The 25,537-nt window shown below is 41.4% G+C and overlaps 1 protein-coding gene across 2 annotated transcripts in view; it reads right to left on the reverse strand.

The window, feature by feature from the left end:
* Positions 1 to 25,537, reverse strand: part of EZR (ezrin) — a 55,061-nt gene that overhangs the window by 2,807 nt on the left and 26,717 nt on the right. For both annotated transcript variants that reach the window (XM_048844140.2, XM_048844141.2), the window contains exons 4-12: positions 16,729 to 16,824; positions 14,351 to 14,625; positions 13,364 to 13,447; positions 12,437 to 12,583; positions 8,662 to 8,758; positions 3,914 to 4,077; positions 2,375 to 2,505; positions 1,369 to 1,529; positions 929 to 1,021 (exon numbers count right to left, since the gene is read on the reverse strand). In XM_048844140.2, coding sequence (XP_048700097.1) covers positions 929 to 1,021; positions 1,369 to 1,529; positions 2,375 to 2,505; positions 3,914 to 4,077; positions 8,662 to 8,758; positions 12,437 to 12,583; positions 13,364 to 13,447; positions 14,351 to 14,625; positions 16,729 to 16,824 — 1,248 coding nt within the window. The remainder of the gene's footprint in view (positions 1 to 928; positions 1,022 to 1,368; positions 1,530 to 2,374; positions 2,506 to 3,913; positions 4,078 to 8,661; positions 8,759 to 12,436; positions 12,584 to 13,363; positions 13,448 to 14,350; positions 14,626 to 16,728; positions 16,825 to 25,537) is intronic.

Below are 25,537 nucleotides of genomic sequence, written 5' to 3' on the forward strand. Positions count from 1 at the left end.
TCTTGCTTGCTAAACAGTTCTTCCCTCCTCAGGACTAGCTACGGTCTTGTGGGAAAACTGAACTCAGCTTCCAGCAAATGTAGAATGGGGACTGTAATACTGTGGCAAGCTTCAACTTTAAAGGTAGCTGGGGTTGGGGGGGGTGGAGAGAGAAGGAAAACTGTTGCTAAGAGTTTTGGCAGTTTTCACTGAAGTTCTGAAATATCCAGAGTATCCCCAGCCAGCTCTAAACTTTTGGATTGCTATCAGATCTCTAATCAGTGTTTGAAAAATGTTAAGAACACACATTTTCCTCTACACGATAATTATTCATGAACAAAATGCTGCAGGGTTGTTTTCCTAGAAGTGCAAAATAGCAAAGACAAAATAGAAAACCAAAGAATGAGGAAATGTTTTCCAGATATAGTGTTTAATTTATGTTGGCACATACATATAACTACACACTTAAGGATCTTCCAGATTTGCTCTCACTTCTGCTGCATTCCATTAGGAATACTTCAGTCCCCTGTGTCAAGGCCAAAAGAAGGCACTTTCCAATAGCACAAAGTTATTGGGACCACTACATTAGTGCTGTTACACTTACTTTGTCCGTTTCTCTCTCCTTCATTCAACACTTTCATACAAGAACATGTGTTTCCTAAGATGCCCAAATACATTACGATCATGACTCTATAGTTAAGACTGCATTCTAAGTTGTTATATAGATCACTGGTTAGAGGTTTGAGAAGAGTCAGATTTGTTGGAGGAGGGAAATTACATATTGCACTTTGGGTTGGAAGTTAATAGCCACATTCATAAATTCAGCATTTCCCTTAGGACTTTAGTAAAGATTCTCTTTTGTGGTGTTATACAAAGCTAAGCAGATCGATCCAGAGCTTTAAACTTGAATTAGTAAAATGTACTAATTTAGGAAAGCAGAAAAACTCACCCTGTGTTGCCATTCTTCAACCTCACTCTCTTTACGCTTCCTTGCCTCTTCCAGAAGAGCAATTTTGGCTGTATATTCTGCAAGTTCTGTAGCCTATTGAATAGCAAGGCTAGAATTATATTTGGAGCTTTTTCAATAATGCTTTTCTGAATAAGAAACATGACACAAATGTTACATGATTTTGTGAATAGATTCCTCCACTGTGATAAAGACTCCATTAAGTTATGGGCAATTTGCACTTATTTGGTATATCATTTGAAAAGTTTCCCAGTCAAAGACCGATTCCATGATTATGCTACTGCAGTGCGTCCTCTGGCCTAATGGATCATTTCCTTGTATCCAAGACTTCATTTAAAAATATGCAGTAGTGAGCCTACATTAACTGAAATATACGACTCAAGGCTTTATATGCTAAGACTCAAAAAGCCTATGGTTCCTACCAACTGTTCCTGGCTCTTCATCTGGTCAACAGTTTGCTTCTCCAGCTCTTCCTTGGCTTGGAGAGCAGCCAAGCGCTCAGCCTCCAGACGTTCAGCTTCCTTCTCTGCTCGCCTCCTCTCCTCCTCAAGCTGCATGGCTTTTTGGATCTGATCTGAGAGCTCTGTAAAGGAAGAGGAAAGCAGTAAGTCAGTGGGTTTAACTAACCACTTTACAAAAGGGGTTTTGCACACTGGTGCAAATGCTCATGGGAGCAAGACTAAGAAATACTTCATTCCAGTTTTCTATCCACAAACTCCAACTTGGTTTCTGAACAAGTCTAAATGCAGTTACCTGACACATCATATGCAAGAGGTCCGTAGCTTATGTTCTAGGTAATATTCCCTTTACAGAATGTAGGTAACGAGAGTCTAATTGTGGGGTTTACTCTATATTGAGGAAAAGATGGCAACTCCAAAGTCTTAGAATACCTATTTATGGAGTAGGACTGGATGTTGCTGCTTCTGGTCCTCCATATTTCTCTACACATTGGAGGTAGGGAAGAGACAGACTCCAATTTCACTGATGTCTTGTTAACGAAGCATCAGGTGTCCTGGCAGGGGAGTTACAGGAGTGACCATTAAAAGCTACTTGAGTGAGAAATGTTTGAGTCAGTCACTGATGGAAGTGGCCATACTACACCTTCCTCGTATGGGAAAGCGAACATTCAGTTTTGAACCTCAGTTCCCAGACAAAAAAATAAAGGTCACTTGACATCTACTTTCTCTATACAATAGCTGGTGATCACTACACTGAAAAGGAAGGATTTCGCTGTCCCTATATTTATACATGCGCACAGACACACTGGTAGAAGTCTGTTTTGTGCAGCAGATCTAAGTGTCACAAGATGGTAGTGTTTAGGATAAGGGCAGCTGTCAAGCCACATCACTGCTTTGCAAAGTAGAAGGGCAAAGCCCAGTGTGGTGGAATCACCCGGACCCTGCCTGCTGACCAGTGCAAGCCCTTTACCTTTCTCGGCCTTCTTGGTCTTTATTTCATACTCTTGCAGTCTCAACATCAGCTCCTCTTTCTCCCTCAACATCTGCTCCTTCTCTTTTTCAATCGTCTCTCTCTTCTTCTTTTCACTTTCTAACTGTTGCCTGTTAGAGAGAAATAACTTAAGTTTAGAACATAGGAAGGTAGGAGTTTGCTTGCTCCACTGAACTGCATCCATGCTGCAGGAGGCCTGGGCATCTCTGTAGAAAGCTCAGTGAAAACCTCTGCTCAGTGTTTAATGGCAGTCAAAAACTATGTTAGGGGGTCCTTGGGGGTGGGGACTGTCTTTGTTCTGTGTTTGTACAGCACCTAGCACAATGGGTCCTGGGCCATAACCAGGTCTCTTAGATACTCTGGGTAATACTACCACTACTACTAAGGAATGGGATAAGTTCTATACTTTCCGTCTCTCTTTTCCAAGTCAATGCTACATCCTACCCAAGAGCACTGTGTTGAGTGTTGGACACCCCACTGCAAAAAGAAGGATTCACAGACAGATGCAGTATAGTCGTACCCATGTCAGTCTCAGGACATTAGAGACACCAGGTGGGTGGGGTAATCTCTTTTATTGGCCCAACTTCTATTGGTGAGACACACAAGTTTTCGAGGACCTGAAGAAGAGCTCTGGGTAAGTTCGAAGGCTTGTTTCACCAACAGAAGATGGTCCAATAAGAGATTCTCTCTCCTACCATGCCTCTCTAAAAATGATTAGAGGCATGTAAATACTTTCAGACGGAGAACCATTGAGAAGATTGCTCTACACTAAATGGTACTGGAGTTAAACAAAAGACCTGCTAGAAGTATACAAAGTAACAATAGCCATAGTCAAATCACATGTTCCTATTTATCATCTCATAATATAAGATGAAAGACAGCAGCAGCAAATTAAAAACTGACAGAAGGGAACACTTTTCCTACAAGACAATCAACTGGCAGACCTATCTGCCTCTAGTGACCATTGAGGCCAAGATTTAAGCAGAATTCGAGGAAGGGATTAGAAATCCATGTGGATAAGAAGAATACCTACAGTTACGTTAGATCACAAAGACTTGAAGGGATATAAATACTCATGCTCCAGGGAAGAAGCCAACAAATGCGGTTAGGAGGAAATTTCTCTATGGGTAGGTTATTCTCTAACTGCCCACTATGTAGTTTCTTGTACTTTCCTCACAAGCGTCTGGTACTGACCGCTGTCAGATAGGATACTGGCATGTGGACTTCAGGTCTGAGAGTGTCTGGCAATTCCTATGTTCTTTTGAATTGTTTCTTCTCTCTTTAGTCAATACCCCCTCTAAGTTAGTATCTGGCCCTGAATCCTCCCCTCTGGCTAAGGTGGGATGAGGGCAGTAGCCCTCAGGGTCTGAATGGTTCACCTGCTTTGGTGCAACCCCACCCTATTGGCTCCAGTTCAGCTGTCATCACAACTAAAATGCTTAATCCTGCCAATTTGCTTCCATTCAGTCACCCACATTTCTCCCGAGCTCTCACCCTCCTCTCTCAAGCTCAGCTCACCTTTCCAGCTGTTTCTGGTGTTTCTCCTCACGGGCCTGAGCTTTCATCTGCTGGACCTCAATGGTGTCAGGCTTCCTGCGGCGCATGTACAGCTCATGGTTGCCCATGCACAGCTGCAGGATCCTCTTGTTAATTCTTAGACGAGGTGCATAAAACACAAAGTCCTATGGAAGAGACGCAGAACAATGGAATTCAGTCCATGAGGCAATGGTTTCCTATGGAAGGAGATAAAGCACTTCTAACTTATTGTAGGCAGAGCAATCACATGGCCACTATCCTCCTGCAATCCAAAGACATGCACAGGCATTCATATATTAATAGCAGCTGCATTTTCAATTATGTATTCCCAGTGACTAACAACACTCCCATAAATACCTTGATTCAAGAGTGGCGGTAGTACAGAAGGGGTTTCCTGAGGTTTGAAACACTTGGAAAGACCATCAGATTTTTTGGGAGGATACCTAAGCAGCCATGTAACCCACCCACCTCTATTTATTACACAAGACATGACAGTGTGTGGTTACTGTGTTATTCGTTTGTATACAAAGTGGGCAAGGAGGTCTTATGAATGGAAATAAAACCTAAGGAGACCTGAAATGTAATAGTATATGATTAATATTAAAAAATACTGCAGGGATTTACAGTCATAGGTCAGATCACTGATCCCTCTAATTCAGTGTCTTAGACCCTGCTAGTATCTCTTTCTTCAGACAAAGATGAAAAATTGTCAGCACTCTCAGCCAATTGTACCATGAGATACTTTTCAGGGGGTCGCATACCTACAAACATTACTATGTCACAGAAAGTCTCCAGTACTGGAGAGTCCAGCCACAATAGTTGTATCAATATTTGTTGGGAGTCCCAGCAGTGGTATCTCTACATAGGTGCAAAATATAGAACACGGATGAGTGTAGCTACACACTAATGGAACCATCACTTTGACAAATGACTGTCCATAGCCACTTCTGAAGAGGCCACTGAGGGACTGCCACCATCAAGCATTCATGCTGCCCTTCCTCCTAGATGATGGGGGAAAGGAGAGGAGAAACACCTTAATTCCTTCCTCTAGAATGAAGATGGGAGACTCCTCACTCCTTTTGCTACTGAGCCAAAAATAACTTTGGGAGTTTTTAATAGGAGCAAGATTTCTGCATTCATGACATCTGCATTGTCATCTTTGTCTCTTGGTGACATTTTTAAGAAGATTTGCGCTGTGATCAGTGCTCTAGTTGAGCATTAGTGAACTATTCTATCACCCTCCCCAGCTACCAACACCACATGAGTAATGCTTTGGGTATTGGGTTACATGCAGCACTGATGACCAACAGAGTTAAAGAACAGGGAAAAGTTTCTGAGTTAACAAAAATTGCACAAAATCCAAAATCAACCAACAATCCATTTATTAGAACAAAACTCATTCTCCCTGTAGGTAACAGTTGGACCCTCCAAAAGTAAGTTCTTCAGTAAGGCTATGCCCAAAGCCATAGAATTTTTCATCTGTTACTGGGCCAGATAGCTTTTTAATATGAACAATTATAGATTCAGTAGGGCTTTGAACTCAAGAAACACTGATTATTCAATAAATAAAGCATTGCATTTCTGCTATTACAGAATGCTTTCCATAGGGTGATAAGACAGATCAACAGATAAAATGACAAGTATTTGAATGACAAGTCACCTGAGAAATGGACTAATCCCTTAGAAATACCCTCCTGTGGAGTGCCTCATAGTTCATATGAAACAGAATTTACACAAGAAGAGTCAGAGCTGTGCATTTACAGAGGCTGGGTCTGTGACATCAATGACTGCCGCTCCAAACATTTCAATTACACCTGCAGTTCAGAAGGTATTTTGGACCTATGACTAATAAAACTGGAAGTGACTCTAGAAATAATGAAAAATGCTCCTAACTCCAAATTTAGCGAGAACTGGCAAGGATAAGTTTTATTCACATAGAAACTCTGAAGGATACACACCTTGCAGTCAACCAAGGTGGTCTGTTTGGTTTTTCTGACTATTCAGATCACAATGTCTTTGGCATGCCTGATATTGTCTACAGCTGTAAGTTATTCATTATGCTTTCACTTATGGCAAACGTTTAAAAAAAGGTGAACAGCTATGTGTATTGTATGCAGGTATGGCCTCCATCTCTAAGCAATGTCTAACTCCAAGAAGGTAAATACTAAAGTCATGGATGGTAGTCACATTTGTCATCTATAGCCTTGTAAGTAAGGGAAAATGAATTCATGTAAGAACACAGGAGTTTTGCAGTGAACATTATAATCAGAGGCACAGAAGAGCTCAGTCCCACCCTACCCTGGCTTGAGATGAAGATATGCATTCTCACTTGGTATTTTGATACCCCCAGCAAAATCTTCCATCTCTATTCAGTATCCATGGCACATGGACTCAAAGAAACTCCACAGAACTAAGTAACTCAGGAGTGAGACTCTGCTCCAAGTAAACTTAAAGCCTTGTCAATATAAAGAGAAAAAATGGCAATCCTATTTTTACTTTGGGGATTCTTCAGGTAGGTACCAAGGGCTGGGTTGTTATTTCTGTTGGTTTGTTTTTAACGTTTGTCCTTGGAAGCTCAAAACATGTGTCCAGAAAAAACAAGACCTCTTCTTCTCTTTTTTGTAGCAAAGTTTGAATACAAGAAGCATCTAGAGCATACAAGGCACTCGAAACTGAATGGAACAGACATAATAGGTGTTTTCAATAGTAACAGCTTTACTGTATTAGTCTCCTGCAAGTTTCCATTTTAAATGCATTCAGATTTGCAATTGGAGAGTGGGTGGAAAGCTGTGTCCATGAATCACAAACAGGAGATTAACATTTTGTACTCAGCGTGAAGTATGGCTGCGATCATAAAGGGGCTTTCCTACTGAGAAGTCCAGCATGAACAGGGAGGTGAACCTTTACAGCGGGGCACTGTTTTGGTGGTTGCCATGAATTACATTATAAAACAGATTTGTTTCTAAGAAAAGGATGGATTTCACACCGACACTTTTTCAATATTCTGCTGTTCATTATTTAAAGTTTCTTGAGTCATTTGCTTTTAACTCCAGAGCCACAATTATTTTCTCAAAAAGCCCTACCAAAACCAAACTGACTGTTTCTAAAAGCTGCATTTTCCCCAAGCCTTATGTTAATAGATGAGCTACTGCAAGAGCATGCCCTTTTCTCAATGTCCTTTTCTCCTGCTTTTCCAACAGCAGACAGGACTGTCAGAATAAGCCTCACCTATTCCTGTTATTCCATTCTTCATGGTTTGATAACTGATAGCGATATTAGTCAATTCGCTACAGTTACCTGGGAAAACGTGCTTATTTTAAATACACAAGTACTATATTTAAAATTACCTCTTTTCAGGTATCCATGTCCTTGCTTCTCCCTACCCTAATAAGTCTAGAAGCTCATTTAAGAGATTCTGTTCCTTTCTTGGAATCAGAATTGCAATGCGAGTTGCCCCCTAATCTGTCTCCAAAAAATTGTGAAGTTTCAGATGTCAAAATATGCAACAATCTAGTGTGTGATATGCACTTTTGGAGTGACGTGCTCCTGAAACCCTCAGTAAGAATGCTATGTATGTTCAGTTTTAGAGAGCATCACAAGAAGCCTTTAGTATAAAAACAATTATCCAGCAACTCCAGGTGTTCTGAGAAGAGAGAAGCCCTGGGATAATTTTTTTTTTTTTTTTAAAATGACTCAAAAGTTATTTGTCTATGAAGAGGTAACTTAGACATCACCTTTGGAAGTACCTCAGATATGAGCGTGAGATAGAATTGTAGAGAATATTTTTTTGGTGGGGCAGTGGCGAGTGTTTGGGTGGTGGTATGTGGGGTATAGCAAGACAAGGATGTTTCTATAATTCTGAAGTGCTGTTTTGCACTCCAACTCCTTAGGGCCATAAGGACGGTCATACTGGGTCAGACCAAAGATCCATCTAGCCCAGTAGACTGTCTTCTGACAGCAGCCAGTGCCAGATGCTTCAGAGGGAATGAACAGAACAGGGCAGTTAGAGTGATCCATCCCATTGTCCAGTCCCAGCTTCTGGCAGTCAACAGTTTAGGGACAGAGTATGGCGTTGCACCCCTGACCAACTTGGCTAATAGCCATTGATGGACCTAGCCTCCATGAATTTATCTAATTCTTTTTTGAACCCAGTTATACTTTTAGACATCATAACATCCCCTGGCAACAAGTTCCACAGGTCGATTGTGCATTGTGTGAAAAAGTACTTCCTTATGTTAGTTTTAAACCAGTGGCCTATTAATGCAATTGGGTGACCCCTGGTTCTTGTGTTTCATGAAGGGTAAAACACACCTCCCTATTTACCTGCTCCACACCATTTATGATTTTTATAGACCTTTATCATATTCCCCCTTAGTCATCTCTTTGCTAAGATGAACAGTTCCGTCAGCGACTGCGTGGGTACTCCCTGGGGCCAGCGCTGCCTAGAGCTGCCCGAGCAGCTGGCACTGGGGTCAGCCGCATTGGCTGCTGCAGAAGTCACGGAGGTCGTAGACTGTCATGGAATCTGTGACTTCCACAACTTCTGTGACAGAACTGCAGCCTTAGTTATAGGAAGAAATATTTGAGGACTACTCTGTAGTAGCATATACTGTTTCTGATGCAATGAGAGGTTTTATAAGGAGTACAAAAACTGTATTTTGTGGCGTGGAGATGAAAAGTATTTAACAATCTAAACTTGATATGCAAGAGTTCATTCTAAATGTACTTACAGGTGCCTTCTTGTCAATAGGTTTTATAACAAACTTTTTGTCATTGAAAGAGATGTTTCTGATTTCACTCCAGGGGAAGCCAATCTTTGGGGTCAATCTGAAAACAAAGACAGGTTTTAAAAGAAGCCAAGTTACAAACAAAACAACAACAAGATGTGTGGTTAATTGATCTTCTTTCCAGAATTTGATACAATGCGTCATTACTTCACTCCTCTGCGGGGGGAAGGGGTGGAGGGGCCTGAGCCACATGCTCTAAAACAGACTAGACAACTTGAAATACTAAATAAAACATGAGAAAAACATTTTCTTCTGCCTACAGGAAGATATGTCCCTCAACATCCCTTATTGAACTCAGCGGCTCTCCCTTTCCTAATTCAATGTAACCAACCTAGTGACATTGTGGCCATTAAATGCAAGAGTGTGCGCGCTTGAATTTCAGAAGTGCTCAGTCCCCACAGCTCCATTTGACTACTGCAAGATCTGTTACATTCTCAGCACTTTTGAATGTCAGGCCCCTTTTTTTAAGGTATCTAACTATGGATTTAGGAGCCTTAATTCAGGCACCAGTTTTTGAAAATCTTGGCTTAAAAAAAAAAAAACCACACACAAAAAACCCCACAATCCCCCCTTTTTTTTTTCTTGCACTGAAGTATATAGGGCCCTTCCAAAACTATTAACAAACACTGTCTGGAATGATACAGACTCCGAAGTTTACATCTATTTTCTGACTAATAAAATATACAATGGAACATATTTTTGTCTTTTAAGGCCCATGTTCTGCAATCCCTATTCAGGACAGCACTTAAGCATGCTATGGATTTAGGCCCCAGAAAATCTTCTTTAAGAATATGATCATGGGACTCAGCCACTTGCTTATTAGAGACAGTTAAGGGAAGCAGACACCTCTTTTATATTTCTTCCCCTCCCCCAGATTATTGGTGAGACTGGAGACAAAGAGGTGTTTTGTTCTTGCATGAAACCTGCACAAGGGACTTTGCCCAAAAGTCATACAGCAGAACTTTAAACCATGGGCTCGCTCATATGCTAAACAGTCTTATCCAGTTCTTTGCTACTGGAAAACATACCTGCAGTTAAAGCACAAACTGGTAGGCTAAAAGTCTATTTTAAAACAAACAAGAATTCCTCTCAGTAATACAAAGACCTCAGATTATTAAAACGAAAAAATTACAAGTCCATATCTTAACTTTTCACTATTTATGCCAAATACTTTTTGAATTTCTGAGCTTGGAAAAATAAGAGATAAATCAAAAGAGAAATTACTAAGTCTAATTGTTTTCTAGTCCATTTCATTTTTAGGTTCTCATATACCTGCCCAATACTGCAGCATCTGTGTTCAGACACTGTTGGGGCACGTGCAGTTATTTTTAAAAACCAGTTTTCATTAGTATTTTAAAAAGTTATTTTTGCAGTCTAAATTTTGAGCCAAAAATCTGCTCAGACAGCATCCCTTTACAAGAAAGGGCCAGTGTAAAATTCTCCTTACCTAGATGAAGTGACAAGCACGAGTTTAATTTCTCTGTTTCAGTTAAAACATAGAATAGGCAGATTGCATCTTGATAAATTTAATGAAGCAAAGTGGAAGTGAAGAAATTAAGCTTGCAGAATTCCAGTGCTTGCTCACAAAGAACAGCAGATTCTTACAAGTTCTATAGCACACTGCATTGGGGGGTGGGGTGGGGGAGCTGTGCATGCAGTAATCCATCATTAAGATGGCAAACAGTTTCAATGACAAAGGAATTTCTAACAAACATTTAAAAACCTCTTTAGTGTACTAGAAATATTTAATGTTTTAACAACTCCAGGTTATTACTTCTAATAACTGGAGTTTCTTCAAGATTATAAGCACTATACATAGGGGAGGGAAGGAAAGGAAAAGAGGCCCAGAGAAACAAGAGCTTGCAATTTAAGGCAAATTTGTCCAAGTCTTGTATCAAATGGTAGAAACACTGGGCCCACGCCTTCTTCCCAGCACCAGCCTTTAAACCAGTGCAAAAGTAAAATGAACACCTATTAAAATTTAGCATTTCTTAACCTTTATTCTGTGTGCCTGTGCGTCTGTACAGACAGAGTAATCTGCTTGCCTAGGTTTTTGGCAATAACTGCTCCTGTCTCCTCCATATTAAATTAAGTAAGAAATCTAACACCAGCATGTAGTAATACAGTATACTTGAGGTGGCACGGATACCTTGTTGAATAAATTCCAGATGTAGTACGTTATAATGATAGTCTTCCCTCTCCCCCACCCCACATTTTAAATACTGTAGTAGAAATCAAGTTTGGGGTGACTGGTATTCACCCTTAAATATAGGTACCGACATAGCAAAGACTCCTGTATTTAATCAGTAGTAATACCTTACTCAACAGCAAACAAAACATTTGCAAAATTTTCCCCAACCTCCCCCATCCCAATCCCAAAACTCTGCCAGTGCATCCAGTCCTGATTTATGTACACCACTGTTTTTCCTAGTCCTGACATTATCTGCTCGGAAGATCCAATTACATAGTAGCAAAAAAGTTGAATAAAATAAATAATGTGACCTAACATTTATTTTGTTTTGTAAGTTTTTCTACATAATTCTCTTTCAGAGGTCAAGGCTACATATTGCCTGGTTATGCAGCTCGAAAAACCTGTTTCTGTGACCATGGTTACACAGCGAAACCAGTCATTCAAGAAATAAAGAAAGGTAGTTTCACTCATGTAATATCTCATGTGACACTCCTTGTTTTCTGGGTGATGGCACACATTAACACAGCAAAGAGAAATGCGTTCTTTTCCTCTGCAGTCCTAACAGGAACCTCAAACAGTTCCCATTAATGCTACATCTCAACTGTCATTTTAGATCCAGACTTACTCTCCATCCCCTAAGGTCCTGTTGCAACCCTAATATTATTAGGTCTTACAATTTATATTAGAAATTCAGAGAAATGAACCCAAGACTAAGAGCCTAAGTCATTGACACAGAATCCTTCATTTCAAACTTCCTCTTATTTCACCTTGCCGCACTTTGGGCCTGTGCTTCATTTTTTAGAATCCAGCAAAATGAGACACACACAAAGAGGACCCATTTCCTTTTAAACTTTATTCTTCTTTAATCTTCAGTCTACTTCTTCCTGCTTCTCAGACTTCCTTTCCCCCCCTCATACTCCATTACTAGTGAGCCCACAACTACTGAAAGGATCGGTTGCAACTACGGACACACTAAAGGAATTTACTCTAATTAGCTCTTACATTATTGGCAACTGTGTTTAGCACTCATCCCTGAAAAAGGCAGTTCCTGGGAGTGCATAATGAGAATCTGGTCTATAGATTCTTACGCTGCAACCACTGTGATGGTGTGGTGTCTGATCACCCAACTTTGGACAACATTGATATTTCCCTAAAATAATTCTTTAGGGCCTGATTTTACAGCCGTGTATGGAAATGGAAGTTAACAATCCTGGCAGTTTAGTTCTGTGATTTCATGCACTACATTTAAAGAGATGTTATAGACATAATTTCAAGTTTCGGACATGCTGGTGCATAGCCTAAGAAGAAAGCAGTCACATTGTGAGGAAAGGAAGAGGCAAGTCAGGATTCACGTAAAGCACAAGTCTTGCCCTGCTTCCCAGCATAAACTTTACCCCAGGGCTATCCAAACTCAGGTGACATTCACCAAGCAAGCACTAATTTTACTAATTTAAAGTTCTTTGGGCTCCAGCACCAGCCCATTGTCCTTTGGAGGGATCAGGCACGTGCGCGCACACACATACTTACTTATCATCCTTCTCATAAATATTCAGGCCCAGTGCATCTACTCCGAGCCACAAGTCCGTTCCTTTCTTATTCTTGATTTCAAAGTAGTTGATCCCATACATCTCCAAGTCTTGGGCAATCTTTAGATATTCCAGCATTGCATTCTCTCTGGTTGAGGTGGAGGGGAAAAAAAAAAGGGGGGGGGGCGGGGAAGAGAAATACAAATATATACATAAGATAACCAACTCCTTAGAAATTACAAGCCAAAGCTAGTGGAAGAAACATCTGTGCAAGTGGGAAAAAAAGAGGAGTCGCTTCTGGGACAAATAGTTCGCGCTTAACTCCAGTTCTGATGCTTGGCCTCAGGAGAAGTCCTGAATGTGTTTTAGTTTATTATTGAACAGAATAAAATATTCCTGTTTAGTTAAATCCTAAATCATGACTTCTCAGTAAGAGATGGTTAGTAGCATTCATCTGTCATGGCGTGGGGTAGGGGACAACCAACCAACATGTGGACAATGGAAAAATGTAAACCCGACTTTCCATTCTACAAGCCTAATTGTATTTTGTTTTAAAGGGACTTTCAAGAAGCTTTCAAAATGAATGTTTCAGAAGGTTGCATACATTCACTGAGGTCTTCTCCGTGTGTGCCAGCATTCACGTCATCTTAACTTTTATGAACATCAGAGTAGTCAATGCCGACCTACAGGTTTGTTAATTGGACTGGAAATGCATTGTGCTTGGCTGCAGTACACTTTATAAAACTGGTTTCCAATTCTACTGAATTTTCATGTTATTCCATGCTGGACTGGAAAATAATAGTCCAGCTATTTCCAGGGCCAATTACTTTGAGATCCCACTTTAAAAATACATAATAAAACTGCGTGCTTAAGGAGATTAACAGAACAAATCAAGATGACCTAGATACAGCCCAACAGGGGTACTCACTTGAGCATTCCACCATGTTCAGCATGCCAGACCTGAATCCGGTCTTCCCACTGCTCTCTGGAAAGTTTGTGCTGGTCCATTACTCTGATACATGGAAGGAAGTTAGAAGTATTAGGTTACTTGTTCTGCGTCATACAGTTGCAATATTTAACTTTGCTATGCATTTATATTTATGTCACACTTTGTCCCCTCTCGAGACCTGGAGATAAAGCTGTTTTAAAGATTATTGCTGTAGCATTTCTGAACAAAACTGTATCCCTCTACAGGAAGTGCAGATGTGTGCTGCTGAAATTAACCTCACTAAAACCCTAAATGCCCCCCACCCCTCAGCCAAGAACAAACACCTTTGGGAGAAGGACTAGTTCATGAAGTGGAACATAGATAATTCCCCATCTCTCCCCAGCAAGCACCCCTGGCTGTCATTGACCAAGGCCACAGCCTCATTCCACAAGGGCATGAAGGTAGAACACATGACCCCTTGACCAAGTGGAACAGTTTATGGAAAGAAAAATGCACACCATTGAGACAGTTGGAGGAATGAGCTAAAAAGAGAAGTTCATTTTTGCAGCTGGATGTCCGGTACAGGGAGAGTGTGTCATTGGGATAATTTGATTTTAAAAATTAATGATGTGCAAAAAGAACTTCTCCAGGTCCAGGGATATTCATAAAGGCAATCTGCTGTTCCCCAGTCAAAACGTTACTGCTAACAGTTGCTAGTGATTAGACTTGGGGGTGGGAGGGAATCCAAACTCTGACTGAAAGAAGTGAAAATATTCCCTTATTTATTTTCTGATGAAAGGAAGTATTGAATAGTGCCCTCCAGTCATGCACATGCAGCCTGGATGGAACAGAGGACAATGAGATGCAAAGGCTTTAACTTTTGAAGAGTCATGCCTTCTGATCATACCATTTTTGGGGGGAGTTCAAATAGCTGGAATACACTGGAAGACTCAGGGCAGTTTTACCCTTTTATTTTAAAGCACTCACCGTTGAGGGATCAGGCGTTCAGAACTGAGGTACCCAGACTTGTGTAATTCTTTATTGTAGTCTCCAAATTTGGCTTGCACAGCATAGGAGCCAAGAAGAACTGCTGTTTCAGGTGGGCAGTAGATCTCATCGCTGAGGATCCCTTCCTTCACTTGCAGAAAGAACAGCTTTTGGGTGATGTCCTGGATCAACTCCTCAGGCACATCTTCAGGGAAGAACTTGGCACGGAATTTGAACTGGAGGGGATTTTCCTTTCTGACTTCCTGAGCAGAGACCTGAGACAAAACGAACACACAGACCCAAAAACTGAGCAGATGGCTAACTGATAATAGGAGGGGTTTCTTTCACAAAGAAAAGGGTTTTGACGGTGTTCTAGTACAGGTTTACAGACCAGATTACTCAAGGAATTTACTGTCAATATGGCCCCAACTCTGCAACAAACTCCTGCACCAGCATGGGATCCCTTTCAAATCGATGGGCACCTGTGTAAGTGCCAGGGTCCACCCATGAGGCATTCATTGTAGGATCACTCCTACAATAGCACAAAATTTAACACACAGCTAATTCAAAAAGCAGCCTGTTTAGTTACAAGAAAAAGGCAAAGATAGCATCCTTCTTACACTCCCTAGCAACTCCTTTCACTCAATCAGGGATCTCAAATCACCACGAGGGCCAGATGAGGACTAGTACATTGGCCTGAGGGCCGCATCACTGACACCTTTTAATATAAAGATACAAAAGCCCCCCGCTCTGTCCACGCCCCCACTCCATCCCTTCCATGAGGTCCCACCCCTGCCCCACCTCTTCCCACCCCTTCCCCAAAGTCCCCACCCCAACTCTGCCCCCTCCCTGCCCCTATTCCAACCCCTTCCCCAAATCCCTGCCCCACCTCTTCTCCACCTCCTCCCCCTCCCTCCTAGAAAGCGCTAAGTGCTGCCAAACAGCTGTTTGGAGGCAGGAAGCGCCAGGAGGTAGGCAGAGGAGCGGGGACACAGCGCGCTGGCGGGGAGGGAGGGTGGTGGGCGAGGGGAGCTTGGTGGGCCGCAGCAAATAACTCCACGGGCTGCATGTTTGAGACCCCTGCACTAGATAGTGGGGACAAATGGATACTACTTCAAAGGGGTACATGTGCCTCAGACTGATCTATACTCCATGCCAGATGGTTTTGTTAGGGGAGACTAGAAGAAAAATGAAGATTTGTTTGCATTTTAAGCAACAAACAGAAGACCACCCCAAACTACGGTTCATGGAATGCCTGTGGTTCCATGTGCTCACTCCATTGCTTCACAGAGTGCTCTCCCCCCTCCTTACTCCCAGCTGCTAAACAGCATGAAAAGTATTTAATGCTCTTTATGCATCTTATGTGGCAAAATACTCAAAAATTCATTTGCTGTCATTTCCATAAATCTGTCACGACTGAGAAGTGCAGTCGTCTGACCTAGTGGAGAACCCAGTTGCATGGCCAACCTCCTGTTCCTGTGATGGGTTTATACAGAAGCTGTGAACCAATCAGGACCCCAGGCATTCTGTCAGCATCCAGGACCGGAGTCCTCTGTTAGGGTTCAGCTTCTACTCCAGAAACTGTTAGCCGGTCCCTAGGTGGCAGGTTGGAACTTACTAGCTCTTAAGAGTCCAGTGGGCCAGGGTTTAAGACCTGAAGTCCCTGATAATACAGGAGCAGAGGACTTCCACAATACACTCTGTATATTCAGGAACACAGGAATAGAAGAACTGCCATACCGGGTCAGACCAGTGATCTGTCCAGTTCCTTGTCTGACAGTGACCAGCACCAGACACCTCAGAGAAAGGTACAAGAAACTTTACAATTGGCAGATTTGGAATAATCTGTCTGCTCACCAAGGGCTCATCTTAATCCCGAAAACATCTGAAAACCACTGAATGAAGAGTACATTAATTATAGCATAACACTTTTTTAAAACCTAGAAATGAACCATCTATTCTAATGAGCCTCGCAACTAATTCTGTGCCAGCATGGAAGATTAAGCACCATAAATTAACAGGTTCCACTCAGAGAAATAAAAATAGCTGCTTATTTTGTGGAAAGCCCTGATGTGCTGGGGCTAGACTCAAGGTACATCCTGATAAAGTGATTGCAAACAACCCTATCACATTTATACACCAGACTGCCAATATGCATGCGCATGAATGGGAATGACCCTCTGGTTTGCCAGACCATTGTTCACAGGATTCCTGCCACCCTAAATCAGCTGGTTCTCTTTAAAAAAATGTCAGAAACATGGAGTTGTAAGGAATTAACAACAGCATATACAGGACAGACATCAGCAATTGATATCACAGCATGACTCTTACACCAAAAGTTAGCCTAATTTCAATAGTTAACCCAAAATCTCAATTACCTTTTTATCAAGTTTCAGCCAAGTTGGAAATCCTTTGTTGTCCACATACTGAAGACCAAAGTACCATACTTCACGCAAGCCTATTGTCTTAACCACCTGAAACAAAATAATAAGAGAGTTAATATACCTGTAAAATGTTATTTGGACTATCAGCTGTCTCAGCTGAACCCTCCCCCCAACCCACACACCCACCACCCACATCTAATTAATGATCTAACAGGCCTCCCTTCTTCCCATCCACCCAAGGTTTTCAGCTTCAGGACCTCCAGCTGCAGCCCCTACCTGATGAGCTAGTCTATCCAAGAATCTGATCTCCTAGACAGGGAAGAAAAAAGAAGCCTGGAAAACAGGAGGTAATGGAGCATTAGCTGCGTATTTCACCTCCCAAAAAGGAGGGTGAGAAATGACGGATGGAAGGCCTACCATCTGTGCATACATATCAGTGGTGACTGATGGATTTTTGCTTCATGATACTACTCAAGCAGAATTGCTTGGTATAAGGCACTTCGAAAGATGTGTTGGTTGGAAGAAGGGAAAGGGGAGTTCACAATTGTATGTGGAGCCAGTGGATACCATTATTTTTAAGAATCAAAATGATGAAATTATAAAAGCCCCTCTCCTCTAAGGTTTCATCTTCACTGCAAAAAAATGGTACATTTTTACCATGGGAAATTAACCCACTAAAATCCTTGTGGAGACAAGGCATGAGCAGTTTTTCTGTGAGGCAGCTAGGTGAGGTCAGCCCTATACCTCTGCCTGCAGTTGAGGTCACTGTAAACACTATAAGTGCCTCATATCCACTAGGATTTTAGGACTTGTCTACATATAGGGTAGTTCTTGAGTAACTCCATGTGTGGACACTTATCAGGAATAAGAACACCTGGTTCCAGTGGGTTAAGCTGAACAGCAATGAGAACAAGGTACTTTTATTCCACATAAGGGTCCATACATGGAGTTACTCAGGAACAACCCCACGTGTAGACAAGCCATTGCAGTGGAACAGCTAACAAGTGTTATCCCACAGTAGCGCACACACCCCTCTTTTGGCAACAAAGAAAGTTTAAATGTAAACGCAGATACAATACTTAGCACAAACTAGAAGCACCTCTAGGTACTTCTATTACAGTAGCATCTAGAAGTACCACTCCCATTGTGTTAGACAGCTGCCAACTTTCAAGTAGTCCCTTCCCTGAAGATTTTACAATCTAAACAGACAGATGGCGTGAGGGTAAAAAGGCTCAAAGATGTGAAGGTATTCATCTAAAGGCTGCACAGCCAGTAGCAGAGCTAGCGCAAGAAACTAGGTCTCCTGACTCCCTGGCAGGGATGCTGAGAGCCATTGAACCAAACTGTAAACCCTGGATATAATGGAAACCACTTCAAGCCAGGGGGTTCTGCAGCACACCCCCATCCAGCACCTATGCTTCCTGGCCAGAACCCTATCCACTCATTCTCAGACTGTGTGGTCTGTTTGCCTGAGGGACTATGTGCTGAGCCTAGTCACCTGCTAGGCAAGGCTGAGAGCTTCTTAACGAGGCTTTGATCCTTAAGGCCTTTAGCACCCCTCAACCCTTAACCAGGGGGCGGGGCTACTCAGGAAGACCAGGGCTTTAAAAAGCCTGATACTAAGCAACCAGAGGAGCTAGCGAACAGAAGCAGCTAATGGGAGTTCTGTGAGAGTATAAGGAAGATACACTTAACATTCTTTAAACTTACAGCCAAACACCCCCCGTTAAAAACAAAACAGCAACAAAGGAATGAGCTTCAGGAGTAAAAAGAAAATGCAGGAAGAAGTCCAGCAACAGAGTGGGGCTATCCGGTTTATTGCACCCAGTGCAGCATGTACGATTATCTGCCCTATGGGCAGGTGACGTATGTGTGCATTCAATGCAAGGAGCTCCTGGCCCCCAGAGACCATGTACGGGCTTTGGAGACCAGAGTGGCTGAACTGGAGGAGCTCAGGGAGACAGAAAGGTACATAGATGAGACTTTCTGGGACACAGTAGAATGGTCCCACCCTTGGTCTGACAACCTCTATGCAGTTGAGGAGGATGAAAGTCTCAGGGAAGGAAAACATCCAACTGGAACAGAGGGAAACAAAACCATAGTTGGGACCCTCCTTCCAGATGATGTTGTGATAACCTCTCACATGGAGGATACCTCTCCGGGGCAGGGAACTCCAGTTATTGGGAAGAGACAGGCAACAGTTACGGCGATTCGATCATTAGAAACATAAATTGCATGGTTTGTGATGACCGGGAGAACCACATGGTGACTTGTCCGCCTGGTGCGAAGGTTGCGGATCTCTCAAGACATCTAGACAGACACTTATGTGTACTGCTGGGGAGGAGTCAGTGGTTGTGGTACATGTAGGTACCAATGACATAGGGAAGGATAGGAGAGTGGTCCTGTAGGCCAAATTTAGAATGCTAGGTAAGAGATTCAAGTCCAGGACCTCCATGGTAGCATTCTCTGAAATGCTTCCAGTTCTACGTGCACGGCTACTTGGGCAGGCAGAACTGCAGGGTCCCAATGCATGGATGAGTCTATGGTGTAGGGAGGAGAGGTTTCGATTTACTAGAAACTGGGGAAACTTCTGGGAGAGGGGGAACCTGTACAGGAAGGATGGGCTCCACCTAAACCAAAACGGAACCCGATTGCTGGCACTTAAAATTAAAAAGGTCATAGAACAGTTTTTCAACTAAGGGCTGGGGGAAAGCTGACAGATGCGGAGGAGCATGTGGCTCGGAGAGACACATCCCTATGGGGAGGATCTATAAATGGAGATTCCCTGTGTCCTAATGAGAAGAGGATAGAAGAGGATAAAATACAGGTAGGATTTGATGAGAAACAGTCAAAAGAAAAATGGCAGACAGCTAAAAAGTTTTTAAAGTGCTTATATACAAATGCTAGAAGTCTAAATAATAAGATGGGTGAACTAGAGTGCCTCATATTAATTTAAATTAGGATATTGATTTAATAGGCTTCACAGAAACTTGGTGGAATAAGGCTAATCAATGGGACACAGTAATACCAGGGTACAAAATATATCTGAAGGACAGAACAGGTCCTGCTGGTAGAGGAGTGGCACTATGTGTGAAAGTGTAGAATCAAATGAAGTAAAAATCTTAAGTGAACCAAACTGTACCATAGAATCTCTATGGATAGTAATTCCATACTCAGATAATAAGAATATAGCAGTAGGGACATACTACCGACCACCTGACCAGGATAGTGATAGTGACTGTGAAATGCTCAGGGATGTTCGAGAGGTTATAAAAATAAAAAACTCAATAATAATGGGGGCTTTCAACTATCCCCATATTGACTGGGTACATGTCACCTTAGGATGGGATGCAGAAATAAAGTTTCTTGACACCTTAAATGACTGCTTCTTGGAGCAGCTAGTCCTGGAACCCAAAAGAGGAGAGGCAATTCTTGATTTAGTCCTAAACGGATCACAGGATCTGGTCTAAGAGGTGAATATAACTGGACTGTTTGGTAACAGTGACCACAATACAATTAAATTTAACATCCCCGTGGCAGGGAAAACACCACACCAGCCCAACACAGTAGCATTTAATTTCAGAAAGGGAGACTACACAAAAATGAGGTAGCTAGTGAAACAGAAATTTAAAAAGGTACAGTGCCAAAAGCTCATACTGAAATGAGAAGATCTTATTTAATTTCCCTCAGGAATTTGTTCTATATTGGGGTAAATGCTGAGAGGGCTAGGGAGGTCCATGTGTCTATGGAGAATGTATGTGGACATAATCCAAAGCAGACACATATTTTTAAAGTCTCATTTATCCCATCATGATATTCTGTTCCAGCAACTCTTCCCATCGCTCATCAAACAATTAAAAAGAACAAGAGTTGGGGATCAGTTCCCCATCAGAAACCAGTTAGCTCTGGGGGCTGCAGGTGAACAGCAATACTCAACTATGTCTAATTGAAAAGCTGCACTGAGAGAGAGTGTTGGGTTTTTATGTTTTGAAGGGATGAGATTGAAACGTAAACTGACCTTCATTTTAAAACTCCCACACCTGAATCGTTTCTGGTTGCTGAGGCACTCTGCTGTGTGACAATAGCTGCTATGCAGAATAAAGCTATAGTCTACCCAACATCTTTCCATAGTCCATGCAGAAGTTGGCTCCCAAGGACTCCCCAACAGTGCAATGTAAAGGGCAATTGTAACAAGGTAATGACTAGAAGCAGGCTTTCTATATGAATTAAGAAAAGGAAAGTCTTCTTGATTAAAAAAAAACCCCAACCTATAAACTACCGTAAAGGGATAACATCCACTTAAAAACTTCAGACTATGTGCGTGTGGTGGTGGGCTTTCCTTCTGCTATTGCAAGTGACACCTAAGATTAGAGAGAAATAATTTTCCTGCTCTTTCATTTTGTTCACTTTGCATTAGGTGTGTAGAAACAGTGAAACTGACTAGGAAGGTAAGACTTGCTAGACCCAGGATCCATCTAGTTCAGTATCCGGTCTCCAGTAGGGTCCAGCAACAGATGCCTTAGGGGAAGGGGCAAGAAACCGCACATTAGGCAGATGTGTGATAATCTGCCCCCTCCCCCCAGTTGTCCTAACCCCTAATAATTAGATTGTCTTAAATCCTGAAGCATGAGATTTAATATCACTACTCAGTCAGTCCATTATTTGTGCGGGCCTTTGCCCAGCAATGGGAGACTTTAAAAGGAAAGGTGACTGTGAACTCAATTTTCATTACTAAAGTACCAGTTTATTTCCAATTTAAAGTCACAATCTGGCAGTGAATTTTTTCATGTGTGTTTTAGGGAGTGTTTTGATTAAAGAGCACTTATAGTCTGGCAAAAGCCACCACTTGACTGAACACATCTAACTTGGGCTGCAGAACCCTCACTGCTGGTGATGTGAAAGTATGAAAGGAATCAGATAGACGATAATATCATAGCTGGAGTTTTCAGGGCTGGCAGTCGGAAGGCGTCTTTCTTTTGGGAGGCAGCACACTTTATCTAGAAATCCACAGAGGATTGATTTTCTCCCCGCCCCCATGTTTAGAATCACTATCTGGAGCAGAATTGGACTTTCAGTAGTCTTCTGCCGAAAGGAGCCACAATGTATGCTATTCTCTCAAGTTATGCTTTCTGTATAAGTGTTTGTAAATACACCCATGTTCTAGAAGAGAAACAGATGTAGACCACTATTTCCTTTTTTGGTAAACATCCTACTTAGAATGTTGATATTGTTAAACTTACAGATTTCAAAAGACAAGGGAAAATATCCCATCCCTCAAACTAGAATGTAGAGCACTGGAAGTATAACATCAAGTATTCATCTTAAATTGGCCTAATTCATTACCCCAGTAGCCTAGTTTCAGGCTTTTGAACATCAGTTGGTTTTCTGCTTGTAGTAATGCGAAGGGCTTGTCTATATGGGGGAACTGATAGACTAAGCTATCGCAAAACAGTTATTCCACTATTCCAAACAACTTCCCTATGTAGACAAGCCCAAACAAGCCTGTAAATCTAAGCGTACCTGAAAGCAGCAGAGTAAGATTGAAATCTGCATGAGCAGGCTCTAATACATGTAGTGCAAGCTCTGAAAACAGAATTTGCTAGTAATCCACAAAACTTACTGTGTGTATAGCAGACCTCTCAACCTTTATTTAATTAGAAACTACTTCACTGGCTTGTGTGAAGATTTTTTTTTTTTAAATGATAAAATAGTTAAGCCTATGAATGTTCCAACCCCTTTCCTTTTAGATCAGGCTCATATTCAGAGTCTTCATTCTTTTCCCACAGTACAAGGTGTTTCACAATCCTGGATTCCTACAATCTTTCAAAAACAGCCACTAGTTTCTGCATGGTAACTTATGGATAATGGAATGGGATCAAGTTTTTGGCACACACTCTTCCTTTAAACCGCTTCTGAGAATACACTTGGGAAGGCAACCCCTACTTTGAGAGCTTCTGGCTTAATTAACAAACAATTTTTGTGATTAAATTTAAGATCTGTAGTCCAGTTTGTGTCATTCTGTTTGTACATTCACACTGATCAAATATCAGTTAGCCAAAACTTAGTCCCATCTCTATCAGTGGCTGATTTCCCATCTAGTCAATATCTTTAATACAAACAAAATAATAGGAAAAGTACTGAGTTAAAAAGCTACATACCATCTGCTTATTTTTTTTAATTATTGCATCATGTAATTTTTTTTAAGTACCTATGCAAAATGTGAGCACATGTTAATTCTATATGACTTGTTAGAATCACAGACCATCATGGCATATGAGCGAGCATTTTCACATTCTTGTGATCTGTGAAAACCTATCTTGAGTGTAGTGCCTAGAGTTAACATTTTGAAATCCCTAGAGGGTAAAGGGAGCAGCATCTGTCAAGTAGACCATTTGTAATAGCTTGTCAAGGTGAACTAGGTTATCCCCTGCAACAGAGGTAGTCTATTTTTTGTCAGGCTACACATTTCTTGGTCAAGGTATAGTCAGGGTCCAGACTCTCAGAGAAAAAAAAAATAAAAAAAAAATAAGTAACTACAATTTCTGGGTCCTTTCAAAGGCATCTGATGGTCCAGATTTGGCATGTGGTCTGCCTATTTGAAGGACGGGGTAGTCAATAAACTAAATAATGTATGCTATCAGCTAAAATAGTGTCTTGACTTTTTAAATTAGTACAATTGCTTTATTTGATCTGGAAAGAGCCAAATGATCCTTGAACTTAAAAGCCTTTTTAAATGAGTTGTAACCTTGCTGGAGAGTAGATTTAAATATAGTTCTGTTGAACATGATTTTAACTTAAAATGGTTTAATTGTACTGAGGACAAGGCTTAAGTCCTTCATTGCAAAAATGAGCAAAATCCTGCTTGCCTAACTCATGGAGTACTCCTATTGGCTACCATAGTGTTTCCTAAGGGACCATTCAAAGAAGAGCAGTAGGATTAGGCCCTGCAGTGTGACTGTGTTGGTTGTAGGCAATAAAAATAACTTTAGTATGTGGTCTTATTTTTTCATCTTCCCCTTTCAATTAGCATGCTGCTGTTAGTTGGCTTTCATAGAATTACGAAGCATCTTACTCCATCTGGAACGGATACGAGACTCTAGAATTTGCTGCTTCAGTACTCTTTACTTGCCTTCTTGACCATGGGAAGCACACACACCCATATATATATATATATTTTAAGTTGTTTTAAAAGGTCTCAGTGGTGAGCTGATGCATGAATCCAGTTGCTGGATTTTGTGGTTTGACCCAGGTTTTCTGTATTACCATCCGCACACGGTCAAATCCTGATTCAAATCAGAACTCATGAGATTTAAAAAAAAATTAGGCTTCTTTGTCTTCAGTTGCTGGGGGCAGATGTGTGTGTGTGAGCTTAACTTCCATTGAAATAGGAGTTAGGCACCTAAATGCATTTAAAAATCTGACTTTGAAGACTTGGGGCTCATTTTTTTCAGCTTTTCTCTGCAGCCATGGAGGCTAGAAAACTATATATTTTTCAATTAAACTTGAGATTTTCTGATAACCTGAGTGCTACTTTAATAAAAACCTCCCATCATGACACTTGCAATAAAAATCATGAGAACTGGGCTTTGTGCAGCAGAATGGATGTTGAGAGTTGGCGTTCTTGTCACCATTATCTCCCTGCCAGAGAGTTTGGAGTAAAGCTCAATTCCCCACTCTTCAAAATACAACTGGACCTCAGGAACCTCTCAGGCTTTTTGTGATGGAACAAACCAATTCTGCCGCTGGGAAGGAGGAGGGATTTTAGTTATGTACCAGGTTTCAGAGGAGCAGCCGTGTTAGTCTGTATTCGCAAAAAGAAAAGGAGGACTTGTGGCACCTTAGAGACTAATGCTCAAATAAATTGGTTAGTCTCTAAGGTGCCACAAGTCCTCCTTTTCTAGTTATGTACCAGTTACTCGTTGCTGTGTGTTCCTCTTACCACCTACCACTGTCAAAAACCACAGATTTTAGTGGAGTCTTCTGGCTGACGACAACATAAGATTCGTTTTGACCTAAAGTCTATTTTTAATAAAATTAGCGTTTCACTTATGAGTCAGCCAAAGTAGGGCACAAGAATCATATGGCTCGCATTCTGAGTTGTGCAAGAGCATATTCCGTTTTTGTTTTTGTTTTTTTAAAATGGCACACTTCAAACAAGGGGAAATGGCCCCCACAGGTGTGCGAGATGACCTTTATGTTCTTAAGTAGGGCATCTAGCTTGTAATTCCTCTGTATAATCTCTCCATTGAATTCCAGTTTCCCTTGAGTCATATGCATTGCTGTAATTTACAGATTGTCTATCACTAATCAACCATGGCCACTGAATCTATACACCGCCCCCCCTGTGGTAATCAACATAGTTGCTGATTTTTTTTTTTTTTAAAGGAATTCTCACATGCTAACTGCCAGCTTCTGGCTAAATTCAAGGAAAACAATCATTTCTGCCTGAAATATTTGACTTGCATCTATAGCAGGCAACACTAAAGACTGAGGATAAGATTTTTCAATAGTTCCTAAATCATTTTTGAAAGTGAGACTTTGGTACTTTTGAAAGTTATACCCTGAAAGATTCAAGTAAATATATTCTCCTCCTTCCTGCTGCATCCCTCCTATATTTTCTGGGTAGCAAGTCAAGCCAGATCTACAGGTAGCTACAGTAGCTAGGTCATACAACTAAATGCTGCTTCACTTAAGAGTCATTTTATTTGAGATTTGACAAACAGTCTATAGATTTCAAATCTAGCCCAGGTCTGTAGTGATCAAAAGAAATTAAAATGGTGTCATTCTTACAATAAAATGTGGT

Source organism: Caretta caretta, chromosome 3 (genome assembly GCF_965140235.1).
Source record: "Caretta caretta isolate rCarCar2 chromosome 3, rCarCar1.hap1, whole genome shotgun sequence".
NCBI classification, from domain to species: domain Eukaryota; kingdom Metazoa; phylum Chordata; order Testudines; family Cheloniidae; genus Caretta; species Caretta caretta.